At 52.3% G+C, this 13651-nt stretch overlaps 2 protein-coding genes across 2 annotated transcripts in view; one reads left to right on the top strand and one right to left on the bottom strand.

The window, feature by feature from the left end:
• The window catches only part of Mgrn1 (mahogunin ring finger 1), a 55201-nt gene extending 49891 nt beyond the window's left edge, over positions 1–5310 (bottom strand). Inside the window, exon 1 of the mRNA XM_050135720.1 lies at positions 5180–5310. The gene's annotated coding sequence lies outside the window, so the exon portion shown is untranslated. The remainder of the gene's footprint in view (positions 1–5179) is intronic.
• Positions 5311–5357: 47 nt separating this feature from the next.
• Ubald1 (UBA like domain containing 1) lies at positions 5358–11328 on the top strand. Its single transcript, XM_050135770.1, has 3 exons — positions 5358–6130; positions 9693–9752; positions 10243–11328. Exons 1-3 carry the CDS (start codon positions 6011–6013, stop codon positions 10591–10593), a joined length of 531 nt encoding a protein of 176 aa, XP_049991727.1. The 5' UTR covers positions 5358–6010; the 3' UTR covers positions 10594–11328.
• The last annotated feature ends 2323 nt before the right edge of the window (positions 11329–13651 follow it).

The following is a 13651-nucleotide window of genomic DNA, read 5'->3' as shown; positions in this document are numbered from 1 at the left end:
GGAGCGCGTGCGCACTGTGCTTCCCAGATGACCCTCACGTGAGCTGCCACGACAGGACAAACCAAGAAGTCCATGCTGCGAGGGGGGTACCGCCCTCAGACGATGCTAACCTCTGAGGCCAAGATGGATGTTGACCCCAGAATGCCTCAGTTCCTTCATTTTCTATCCACAGTTAGACACTTGAGGAAGCTCCAGCGTCTCCCACATCAACCCAGTCTGAAAATCTCTGCATACTACAGCGGCTCTCCCCACTTCCCGAGCTCTTCTCCCGTCCCCCAGCCGCAAAGGGAACACCTTTTACCTGTCTGGAACTGGGAGGCCTCCGAGCTCTTAGAGGAATGCAGAACTTGGTTGGGTCTTGGCCAAAACCCAGATCACCTCTGTCTGTCAAGACATTTGCAATGGGTACGTAATTTTACAGCACCCACTGAACACAGACTTCTCCCCATTTTACAAATAGGGAATCTGAGGCACAAAGCAGGTCAGACTGTAAGTAAAAAAGTTCAGAAAAATCAGGATACCCACTGCAACTATACCCTGGTTTTGACTCTCACACTTCAGTAAGGATGCCAAGAAATCTGTTTTTATGATTTTTAGATAAGGGACTGAGTTTCTTAGACATGCTTCCCAACTTGAACCTGCTGTGCAGCTAGGGATAGCAGCAGGTGAAGCGTCAGATGGCAAATTCACCATAGTCCAAAGTAGAATGGACTACACCTGAACAAAGTCCTCTAGGCTCCTCCCACGAAGGGGTCTGCAAGGGTGCAGAGAAGGTCAGCTGCACAGGGAAGCGGAGTGAAAGCAAGAGACCCTCAAGTGGGGGAGAAGGTAGGGAGCCCTGGCGAGAGGAGGGACGCAGCCGAAGCACTCAGATACTACGAGTAGACAGACTGAGATCAGGCCGAGGAGGTGACCGAAATGGCTGGACGATGGAATAACAGATATAATATATATATATATATAATTGAATAATATAACATTCAAAGGGCTAGCCCTGGAACCAGTGCTGAGGAAGGGAGTGGCTGTCCAATCAGAGGGCATGCTCAAGGTTGCCATTCACCAGAGATTTCCCTAGAGACCCTCCAGGACCCAATAGGGCCTTTCAACTAAGGAGTGTGAATGAGCATCCTAAGAAGCTACATTTCCTGGCTGGGAAGCTCTTTTTCTTCTTACATGGGAACCAAAGTTCTATAGTCTGAAGTTCCACCATCCACCTCTACCATGCCTCCCACCTCAGCAACCTCCTCCATCCCCAAAGAGTCACGCTTCTGGTTATCCTTCAGCTAAGGCTGCTCCAGAGTCGTTAATTGTATGGGAGCTCTCCAAATTTCTTCAAACTCAACATACACCAGCAAATTAGCACTATCGACCAGTAAAGAAAGAAAACCACAATACTTTTGTAAACACACTTAGAATCACAAGGCTTAACACACTGACTACAGTGGAGATGTGTCTGGACCAATCAAGGCAAGGCCCTGATTATTCAACTGCACCAACGATGCAATTTCAGTACATCTACCTCACAGGCTGCATTGAAGACAGTCACTGGGAACTACATAGCTCCTCGGCATCCCACCACCCTCTCTGTGACCATGGCACTGATTGCAACCAACTTAAGCTGCAGAGGAACCATGACTGCCTGGCTCAAGTGCCACAGCCACCACAAAGCTCATAGCGACACGCTCTTGACGGGCATCCCATTCCGTCCATGGCAGAACCAGAATCCACGGACAACTTGAGGCACTGTGCTTGCACTTACAACTGCACCAGGGTAGTTCAATTACCCAGGATTTCAATTTCACCACGAATCTTGAACACCAAAATGAAATGACCCCATATATGACAATGAAGAGAATCCAGGTGTTTAATGGAGGTTGAGCACATTTTGTACCCTAGGAGATCTACACAGGCTAAGCTTCTTTTTTTCCAGACAGTGCCTGTCTGTATCCCAGGCTGGTCTCCAAGTCATGATTCTAAGTGTTGGGAGTATAAGTATGCACAACCACACCCAACTCCAGGACCAAACACTGTTTATATGCTGCCATCCTGCCTGAGGGATCTACACATTCTCTCCTTTAGTTCTCTGGCATGAGTTCTATTTTCATTCTCAATTTACCCAAGAGGAAAAAGTAAGGCTCAGGCAAGTAAAATGCTCTACTCCAGTCACACAGGAGATAGAGTGATAGCTAGTGTTGTCAGACAAACGGAATCTCCAATCACCTAGGAGATGGTCCTCTAACGTGACTGTGTGTTTGTCTTGATTATATTAACTGATGTGGGACGACACATCTTAACCATGAGTGGCAGCATTTCCTAAACGGTATCAATCATTTGAGATGCTGATAGTGGGATCCCAGACAGTATAAAATAGAAAAGCCTGGGCCACTGAGATAGCTCCACTGGGAAAGGTACTTGCCACTGGGCCTGACTCTGATCCCATATCACAGAAGGCAAGAACTGACTCCACAAAGTTTTCTTTGAACTCCACACTTACAGCATGGCATTCATACACCCACACAAACACACAACTGAAGTGGGATGACCTTCTGTATATGTGTGACTTTTATTGGCTAATGAATAAAGCTGTTTTGGCCAGTAGTTTGGAGTATTCCTGGTTAGCTCTTACATCTTAAATTAACCCACTTCCATTCATCAGTGTATCACCACAAGGCTATGGTTTACCAGAAAGAGTCTATTGTCTTTATCCTTCAGCAACTACACGGTGTTTCTTTTGACTCTGCCTACTCTCTTTATCTCTGTTCGTATTTCCTGCCTGGCTTTACTCTGCTAAGCCATTGGCTAAATGGTTTTATTCATTAGCTGATAAAAGCAACACCTATACAGAAGGACGTCCCACATCACACAATAAATAACTATAAAATAAGATGTAGGTGAAGGGATCCTGTTTTCTGGACTGTGGATGTGATGTGACCAACTGTCTCAAGCTCCCACCCTGACTTCTTTGCCACAGTGAACCATCCCCTGCCACTGTGAGGTGGGATAAACTCTTTCTACTTTAAATATCTTGAGCTCTTAGATCAGTGAGATTAAAACAGACAATCTGGTGTAGTCTCAAAAAAACAAAAGAAAAGTTCCTTCTGGTGAATCTCCTAACAGGTGCATGCAAATCTCATATGTGTTGCATGTTATGTGCATGTGTGGTGCACACATACTGCATTTGGTTACTGCCTGCTTTGATCAGAGACAAGGAAAATCCTGAGGGCTCTGATATTCTCACTGAAATGAAGATCCTGGGCAAGGCAGGTATTTCACCAAGTAGCCAGCTTATTAAACATCATTCTTAGAACTGGAATTCAGGTGCTTCAAAGCCCCTCCAGCTGTTTATCCACATGCTGCTGGAATATAAGCTCCACTATGAACATATTAAACAACTAATTTTATTCAACAAATATTTATTTGCTACCATGTGTCAGGTGATGAGTCAGGCAACAGAGATCAAAGGGCAGAACACCAGAGGACTATTGAGGAAGTAACACGCCCTTTATTGACTAGCTCTGTGAACGCAGAAGGTTCTCAACTTAACTGACCCTCTGGTAAGAGAAGGCTGGTACTGCAAATGCCATATTCTTCATCTCACACTCTTCTGGCCCTGCTCTCAGGTCCCACCCCAGCCTGCTAAAAAATCCAAAGTTCCCCATCCAGCCAGGTGAATGCTGGCAGAATACAGTGTTGCTTTCTTTCCCTGCCATCCCTGGGAAAAACAAGCTGGCTGAGGGAACTTGGGAGTAGGGTGACCTTCCCCCTTGTCAGCCCTTTCTGTTCTGCAAGTATAAGGCCCACACGGAGTAGATCTTTCTGGGCTAAGCAAGTCACCACGTGCCAAGATAGGGTAGGGGTGTGTGTGTGTGGGGGGGTGTCTGATCAAGTCACTGAGATGACTACATAAGAGTAGGTGTGTGTTCACGCACGCGTGCGCAACATTCCTAAATGGAAAAGATCCCCTCTTTTGCCAGAAAGATCCCGCTGGTCCAATGGATGCTGCTCTTTTCTTCTAGCGCTAAATGTCACAACTGTAAGGTTGAAATGCCTCTTAAGCTTGCTTATCTATTAAAAGGGGAGGGGCACTTCCTAGAATGACCAAGGACAGATCTGGTACACAGAGTACCAGGCCCTTTGCTAGGCCCATCATAATCATCCATCTCACACAGCACAGCTAGGAGCCCTCCCACACAAGAGGAACTTGAGGAAACAGCAGTCAAAAATGCCATCCAGGTCTGTCTAGCAACCAACCTGCCCACCTTCCTTCAGGCTTTGTTGCAGTCTCCATGGCAACAAAGGAAGCAGCGCCAGGGCTGCCTCTTATGTGATTTCCTCATATGCTGGCTTTGACTACAGTAATGCATATGCGAGATGCTTCCTAGAGATGAAGGCATGTTCTCAGCAAAAGCAAAACTATTTTGATACTATTGCTTTGCAAAGAACAGTGCTCTGAGTGACCTCCAAAAGGCAGAAAAAAGCTGAAATCCTACTTCCTGTAGACAGATGGGAAAAATGACTAAGAAAAGGAGACACTCGCTTGTCCCGCACCTACTCATAAACTAATCTCCCAGCTCTAAATCTCAGGAGTCCTCCCAGTCTCCCTTCAGTATTGCAGAACCTAGAGACCTTTCTGTCCCTGCCCACCTTCCTCTAACCACCCAATCGGAGAGTCCCTAGGAGTGAGGAACCAGGAAGAGCACAGAGACTTCCCCAGCTATCAACCGGGTTCCACTCCTTCACGGCCACGGCAGTCCTACTAGGAAACAAAGGATCAGGTGTATTAAAATGCCTCAGTAGCCCGTAGTCTGCTCCCAGGGTCTGCGCTTACTTCCTTGGGGCAGTGTCCGTGTTATGAGTGCCCATTTGTTCACCGGGTGTCTGACCTAACGCCCCCATCCGGGTCGGTTCTACTGTGGCAGGGGGCCAGGGAGAGCAAAGAACCCAGCCATCGTCACTAAGGCCAGGGAACAACGCCAGCTCTCGCCCCCAGCCTCCGGTGACGGTCCCCGCTTCGGGCCCGCCGCTCTCCCACCCGCGACACCAACCGGAAGCGGCATGCGCGGGGCTGTAAACACGGCTAGCAACACCCCACCCCACCCCTCCGCTCCCGACCCCGCCTCCACGCCACGTGACGCGCCCGCCCCCGCCGCCGCCTGATTGGACGGCCAGCTATGTTTACCTTATATGGCCAGGTCCTAACACCCCGCGGCCGCCCATTGGTACAGTCGCGGCCTCACTCAGGTGACGTCACCCGACACAGAAAGATGCAAATAAACCGGGGCATTCTGGGAATGGCAGTTCGTGGCCGCTCTCGCAAGAGCTCCGCGCGGTCCTGGCGCCCGCAAGATTGCGGAGGCTTTTCTGCTTTTGCGTGGGAAAGTGGGAACTGAAGGGACAGGGACTCCAAGGCTCCAGAGACCACTGGCCTGGCCAGAGTTTCACAGGAGCTGTCTTTTCTGTGGACGCTCCTCCTGCGCAACTGGCCGAGACCTAGGCGACGATGCCTTGCTTGCGTAGGAAGGCTTCGTGGAGGTGGTGACTTCAAGCAGCGCCTGGAAAAGGCAGATGCTGTGGTTCACCGAGTGTCTTCTAAGTCTCGGGACTTTCGGAGCCTGGCAGCCTAAGGCAGTGGAGTTTGGTCAAAGCTTTCGGAGAGCCTCCAAAGAGAGTGCCTGCTAACACTGTGATGCTAAGCACGGCAGGCTGCAGGACGTGACAAGCCTGTGCTGTGGTCCCGGTCCCAGACTTGGCATCATAGCCCGGAGCAGGAGCTGCGCGCCCTACGGAGATCCGGTAAGGAAAGGGCGTCCCCTCTACTCCCCGGTCCGTTCGGCGGGGGCGTCGCGGACTACACATCCCAGCATGCTCCGCCGGCCGTCGGGCAGCGAGGCGCGGTGAGTCAGAGCGCACAGTAAATATTTGTATTAGCCGGGGCCGGCTCGCTAATGGTGGACGCGTGAGGCGAGGCGCGAGCGCGCAGGGAGGCCGGAGCGGGCTGCGCGGCGGCGCCATGTCCGTGAACATGGACGAGCTCAAACACCAGGTGATGATCAACCAGTTCGTGCTGACGGCGGGCTGTGCGGCCGACCAGGCGAAGCAACTGCTGCAGGCGGCCCACTGGCAGTTCGAGGTGCGTAGGGGGACCGGGGGCAGGCGCGGGCGGTGTGGACACGTGCCGGGGTGCGGACTGCGGGCTTCACCGACGGCCAGGCCCGAGCCCCGAAATCGGGCTGCCCCGGGGACCCGGCGATCAGGACAGGGATTCCCCCCCACACCTTTGTCCCGGTAACGGCCGAGGGCGAAACAGACGGCCGCCTGGAGGACGCCCAGGGCCGGGCCGGAGGCGGAGTCGCTCCGAGCGAACGGTCCCAGGGTCAGTGTGCCGGGTGGGCGTCTTGCGGCGTGTGCGCACACGTACATGTGCATTTGTATTTACGCACGCACCGCGCTTGGGCGTCAGCAGGCAGAGCGAAGGTTGTGGGCATGTGGGCGCTTGTGTGGACACGAAGTCCAGCCCGAGACCGTGTCTGATGTAGGGATAACGTGTGTCATGTTCGGTGTGTGTGCAGCGCGTACATAGGTGGCGGTTTGCGAATGGTGGCCTTGCTGGGTATGGTGCGGTGTGTGTACACACATACGGCATGGAGTGTATAAGTGGTGTGCAGGATCCTCAAACTAAATTGTTAGGATGTGTATATGTGTACCCCAGGACGAAGGTGTGACTGGGGCGGGATCCTTATGAAGGCCCGGGTGTCCTCAGGCCTGACAGACGAACCTGTACCTTGGGATAGTGTACTGCACACGGTTCACTAATTTTAGGTCATTGTAGACAGGAGCGGGTAATGGCAGTCTGGCTCCCAGCTACTCCCAGGTTTCTCTTGGCCTGTAAAGTACTGTGCTCAGTCTTTTGCGTTACTGAGATGCCTCTATCCTCTAACTCAAACCCCCAGCTTCTCTCCTTGTTAGCATCTAGAGATGAGGCCACAGGGCTTGAAGCCGTGTTCCTCACAGGTGTGAGGTCACAGCGAGAGCCAGTCTAGTAGTGTGTGTCCAGTTGGGAACCCCAGAACGTGGTTTCCCAGTGGGAGCCATCTCACAAAAGTCTCTGGGAAGAGACTTAGGCTTAGCTTCCTGGTGCAGGGGTGGGATCAAAAACGTGCCCTCCGTCCCACCTCAGTAAACCAAGCTTTTGCTCTGCTTCCCTCCTTCCCACCAGACTTTCAGGCCATTGCACCTGTGCAGGAGACAGGAGGGGAGGCTTCATTCTTCAGCCTCAGTTTCCACATCCCTGGGGGTAGCAGGGTTTGAATCAGCCTCTAAGACCTGAATGGTCGGCCTCTCCCCTCCCCCCTGCAGCCCCACCCCAGGGAAGTGCCCTACTCCCCACCTCTGCCACAATCCTAATCTGCCCAGTCTCTGGGGCTGGATGTGGTAAAACTTGTAAAACCACATTCATGGCAGTCGCTGTGCTCGCAGGCTCCCTCCTTGCCTGAGGCTGGGCAGGCAGGTGTCCCACGGGAAGCCAGCTGTGGGGAGGACTCTCAGCCCACCCGTCAGTTTGGGACAGTGTGTCCCTCAGGCTTGAAGGAATGGACTGAAAAATATGGCTGTAAAGATTAGGGAAAACTGTCTCCATGAAGATTAGGGGCTTCCTGCAGCCTGGAAACAGTCTGACTGACACAGCTAGGGTCTCTGTGCTCTTGGCTTTGCACAGTCCATGCCCCCCCACCCCCGTCACCATAGATAAAATTAAGAGTAGTCTGTGGACCACCACCACCCTTGACCTGAGGCATCTGCCTAGGAATGAGGGGTTCATCATGCTTAGCCCTCCCTCTCTCTCTTGATTGACAATATACTCCAGGCAGTGTTTCTGGGTCACATTCTCAGACTCAGGTGCTAATGGGGGCAGAGGCTGTGGGGGAGGGGACCTCTGTAGCTGAGCAGTTTCTCAGTGGCCTTTAGAGGACAGTACCAGGTATGTCATGTCGGAGTCCTGGGTGGGTGGGTGCGTGGGGGAGCAGCTGACCCTGCCATGCAGCCTTGGGTGTCACCAGGTTCATCCCCACTCAATGCTTGGGAACCGTGGTGTAGGTTGTCTCCAGCAGGAGATGCCCAGGATAGTTCATTTGAATATATTTGAATATATTTGGGGCAGAAAAAGAGCGAGCCTTGGGAGTCAGACTGGGTTTCTGGGTGTGTTGGTGAGGCCTGGGGCCTGGAGTCCCGCTGGCTTTGGGCTGGCTTGCCTGTCTGAGGAGTAATAATGCTTCAAAACTGGGACTTGGCAGGCTCCTCAGGACTCCTCACCCACTGACAGCCTTCCTAACCCAGCACTTTCACAAGAGCAGCCAGTTTCCTCTTTTCCTGAAGGGGCCCAAGACAGGGCATGCATGGTCAATACAAACATCACCCTTTAGGTTTCCTGAAGCCACTTTGGAGTTCCCTTCCCCAGATCCCTTTTTCATTGCACTCTGGCCAGTTTTGAGAGTTTGCCTAGAATCTCAGTCCAGGATTCTGCCCCCATCACTACCTCATGCCAGCCAAGAGCTTTAAAAAAGAAAGTTACTTCACCCTCAGTTTTCCTGTCTGTAAAATGGGTGATATCATTTCTGGCCTCTGGGGTTAATGTGTCCCTATTTTTTATTTATTTATTTATTTTGAGGCAGGTTGTTTTTTGTTTTTGTTTTTTGTGCGGTAGACTAGGCTGTCCCGGAACTCACGTAGTAGACCAGGCTGGCCTTGAACTCAGAAATCTGCCTGAGTCTGCCTCCTGAGTGCTGGCTGGTATTAAAGGTGTGCACCACAATGTCCGCCAAAAGTGTTCCTGTTTTGATAGAGCCCTGATGGGAGAGGCTGTTGCTTGGAACCAGCCAACTACAGGTGGCTGTGGAGTTGTTTTCAGTTTGTGGTGGGTTCCGTTTCTGGGTCACTGTCTAGCTTTCCACGTGAGGACCATCCCTCTAGAGAGAAGCAGGTCTCTACCCTGTAGGCTAAGACTAATTCCTTAAGGGTCCCATGGCTCAGACTGGAGAGATGGTTAAGAGCTGTGGTTGCCCTTACAGAGGACCCAGGTTCAGATCCCAGCAACCAAACCACGGCTCACAACTGTCTGTAACTCTAGTTCCAAGGGACCCAACAGGCACATGTGCAGACAAAACACCAGTGTAGTACATAAAATAAAAATAAAATCATTTAAACCAGACGGTCATGGCGTGCACCTTTAATCCCATCACTCAGTAGACAGGCAGGTGGATCCCTGAGTTCGGGGCTAGCCTGGTCTACAGAGCAAGTTCCAGGACAGGCTCCAAAGCTACACAGAGAAACCCTGTCTAACCCCACCCTCAAAAAAAAAAAAAACAAATAATAATAATAAAATAATTTTTAAAAAGTGAAAAGAGTCCCTGGCTCACATATGAGGAAACTGAGGCTCAAATGAGGATTTGCCACCCATTGGTGACAGACCCAGGCCATGATAGAGTTCAGACAGTGCCAGGGTAGGGGACAGGGCTTCAGTAAGCCACAGACACCTGACTGGTGGCAAAAAGATGTTATACAGGTCTTCACTATCGGTCCAGCCTGCTGTGAGTTCCATGACACCTCCCCAGGTGGTAGTCATAGGCACACTGCTGGACGTTAGCTCACCCTGTCCCGCTGGTATGGTTGAAAGGTAAACACAGTCTTTCTCCCTGCAGACAGCTCTCAGCGCCTTTTTCCAGGAGACCAACATCCCTTACGGCCACCACCACCAGATGGTAAGTGTCCCCTGGAGACAGAAAAATGGCCACCCTGGCGACTCCTAGTCTGGGGGGGCGGTGAACTTACTGGCTCCACCTAGGGAGACCTTAGGTGAAGGAGGGTGGTGCACTGGGAGGGTAGGCCTTGCATGAGGTGTGTCTACAGGAGTGTGGACAGCCTGGGCCCTTCAGAACCCAAGAACACTGGCCCTTGGAGCTCAGCTCCCGCCAGGCAGTCTGCCAGGGCTGCCGTGCTGACCACAAGCTGGAAAGCCTCATGCCCAAGGCAGGAGGCATTGTGCCAGGTGGTGTGATCTCCATGAAGCCAGGCCAACCCATCTTGATGCCTTTTCCTGTGATCTATTCCCTGGGTGGTGGGCCAGCTGGGGCTGCAAGCAGCTCATGTGACTCCCAATAACTCCTGGGTATGTGTCTCCTTTTTAGAGGCAGCAGAGGCCCTATTAGATAGGGATGCTCAGTCCTCTGTCTGTCCTTTCTTCCCCCACAGATGTGCACTCCCGCCAACACCCCTGCCACGCCCCCCAACTTCCCTGATGCCCTCACCATGTTCTCCCGTCTCAAGGCCTCTGAAAGCTTCCACAGTGGTGGCAGCAGCGGCAGCCCAATGGCCACGTCGGCCACGTCACCCCCACCGCACTTCCCCCATGCCACTGGCAGCTTTGCAACACCCAGCTGGCCAACTGCAGCCTCTCCCCCAGGAGGCCCACAGCACCATCAGTCGCAGCCGCCCCTGTGGACTCCGGCACCCCCTTCCCCAGCTTCAGACTGGCCTCCTCTGGCCCCCCAACAGGCCACCTCAGAACCAAGGGCCCACCCTGCCATGGAGGCAGAGAGATAAGGGAGGCCCCTCCCCCCTCCCGGAGGCCAGGGCCCCGTGGGGTGGGGGAGAGGATGTCTCTGTGGGCCCCTTCACCCCTCCTCTGTCTGCACCCACATACCCCAGAGCCCTGGAGGGGAGAGACTGGACTCTAGCTAGGCAGTTTTGTGCCAGCATGCACAGCTGCACACACGCAAGTTCACAGCACAGGAACCCCCAGCTTGCATGGATTTGACTCAAAAGTGGCTTGGGTGCCTGGTGGGCAGCGCCTTGGAGACCAAGCAGCCATCCCAACGAAGACTCACCTGCCTGGCCCCACCACCTGGAGTGTTTCAGAGAATCACTTGGTGGCGGAGATGTGGCTGACTCCTGTCTTGAGGCCAGTAGGCCTAGATCCCCACCCTTGGGAATGCAGAGCCTTCTCCGCATGTGTGCGTGTAGCTGTGTCTGTGTATTTATACGTGTGTCGCTCTTTAAAAGCAACCTAGTTACGGGGCAGCTGGACTTTGCATGTTAGAGTGAGCCCCAAGTCCCTTGGCCCACCACCCCCTCTTCCCAAGGGCCCTGCCGTGCTCCACCTCATCTGCCAGCATTGCTGTTTCCTGCAAAGGATTATGGGAAACTCCAGGACTCTTCTGCCCATCCCTCAGCGCCTGCCTGCTGGGGTTCCCTGCATGCCCCTTCCCCAGAGCCCAGGGGTACCTGATCCCCATTTCCTATCCCCCTTTTAACAAAAGAGAAAAGAATTTCAACCTACTACTGGGCTCTGTAGTCTTGCCTCATGTGTATCCTGGGTGTTCAAAAGCTACCCATTCTCGCCTAGCTCCATGCTGTTGGATCTTTCTGTCCTGTCTACATGGTCTGAAGTCATCTAGCCTACCAGAGGCTACCTCTGTTAAGTTTCTTAGCCTTTATTCCCAGACTCTCACCTCTTCTGTATCCCTTTTCCTGATGAAATGGTGGATCTCAGCTCGGCTTTGAGCAGGGCTTATACCTGTCTGCTGGGACTGCCAACTCCAGGGCTTGGTGGGTCTCCCATCCCAACCTGGATGCTTATCTGGAGGGAGAGAATTGAAGCAGGAGGGAAAGGAAAGTGAGTTTTACTCTACAGTTCCTCCATCCAGGGATGGTGGGTGATTGTTTCTAGAGGATCTCTTTGGGGGTCACCTGTCATGTGGGCCATGTGTGGTCTAGTGTGAGGTTTTTGTTTTGTGGGTTTTTCTTTTTGAGCTTGTTCTGGAACTAACTAGCGATTGTAGACCATGCTGGCCTCGAACTCCCAGATCTACCTGCCTCTGCCTCCTGAGTACTGGGATTAAAGACCTGCGGCATCGCCCAGCCTAGTGTCAGCCGCCCCTGGATGGACCATACCCACCCTGCTTAAAATAGTGTTTCATGCAAAGTGGACAGCAGTATCACCCTGGATCTTGTTGGCTACATAGGGCCTTAGTGTCCAGCCCATACCCCAAGTCAGATTCTAACAGGTCCTCCTGTTACTAAATAGACCCTGAGAGGTAGTTCGGTTTGGTTTTGCTTTTCAAGACAGGGTTTCTCTGTGTAGCCCTGGCTGTCCTGGAGCTCACTCTGTATGTGGACCAGACCTCAAACTCCACCAAGGTGTATGCCACCGCCGCCACCTGGCTGACGCTGAAGTTTTAAGAAGTACCCCGTAAGACATCCAATAAACTGGACCTGAGGCTGACATGGCCTAGCAGTTTGGGGAGGCTGCTGAGAGTTGGAGCTGGGGATCTCAAGTTGGTTACACCCACTAAAGCAGAAGGGATTTTCTAGCCTCAGCACTGTTAGCGTCTAGACAGACAGTGTCCCCACGATGCCCAGCATTCTGGAAGCCTACCCACTAGATCGAGTAGCGCCCATCCCAACTGTGGTGATCAAAGCCCTCTGTAGACACCGCTGGTGCCCTCTCCGGGGATGGTGGCTGCTGGTCACATGGTTCACATGCCTGGCTGCCTAGACAGACCCCAGCTTTCCAACCCATCTGCATCAGTGCTGGGGAGAGAGTAACAGGCAGACAGTGATCCATCCCTCTGCTTACACTTAAAGCCATTTAGTTTACACTTGGAAAAGGTGAGCTCTCTGGTGTGCCAGTTATACTTCAAAGCTGTTACTAAAAATACACAGCTCCCTCTACCAGGCAGTTCTGATGCAGCAGCTAAAGCACACAGCCATCTGACGCCTGAGCTCCAAACTTGAAGGATGAGGGTAGTTTGAGTGCTTGAATTTTTTGAGAACTTGCGTGTGGTTTTGTTTTGAGGGAGGGTCTTATTGTGTGGTTCAAACTAGCCTCGAACTCACCTAAATGCTGAGATTACAGATGTGAACCATTTTTTGAAAAATCCATTTTAAGTGTTTGCTAAACAGCCTAGGTTCCAGGCTTCCTAGAACTGCCCTGGATGAGGGTCCTAGACTGCTACTTTGTATGCTGGAGCCCTCCTGCAGGTGGGACCTAGGAATTCATTTCCTAGTGCTGATGAAAACTCACAGTGGTTACAACTAACTTGAGAGGGCCAGGTGTGGCTGATGATACCTCCTAACACAACCCCAGGACCCTCACCAGGAAGCTGAGAGGCAGAAGAGCAACGACCTGTGTGTTCAGAGGTTTAAGCCATCCTTGGCAGTGCTTCCTCTCAAGCCTTCCTAGGAGCAGCCTGAGCACCAGCTGCGGGCTTACACTTGTCTGGCACACATGAAGCCCTGCTGGTGGTCCCTGGCACTGCCTAAACTCTCAGGTGTGATAGCACACACCTGTAATCTTCCAGCTCCAGAATGCATAACAGGAGGGTCAGAAACTCTGAAAGCAAGCCTGGTATGCAGGAGACCCTATCTCACAATAGCCACAAAAGCCCCTGTTAAAGCTGATCGTGTCCCGCTTGCCCATGATTGGAGTTCTCTTCTACTCTTTAAAGATGACATTTGCAGGTAGAGGGGGTGCTGGCGCACACCTTTAATCCCAGCACTCGGGTGGCAGAGGCAGGTGGCTTGCTGTGAATTCGAGGCCAGCCTGGTATACAGAGTGAGTTCTGTTGACCCAGGACAGCCAGGGCAGACTGTCTTCAAA

The sequence above is a fragment of the Alexandromys fortis genome, unplaced genomic scaffold (genome assembly GCF_014885135.2).
Source record: "Alexandromys fortis isolate MF-2015 unplaced genomic scaffold, M_Fortis_MF-2015_v1.1 scaffold_29, whole genome shotgun sequence".
Lineage (NCBI taxonomy): Eukaryota > Metazoa > Chordata > Mammalia > Rodentia > Cricetidae > Alexandromys > Alexandromys fortis.
Note: the sequence above shows the minus strand (reverse complement) of the source record. Positions and strands in the feature narration are given on the sequence as shown.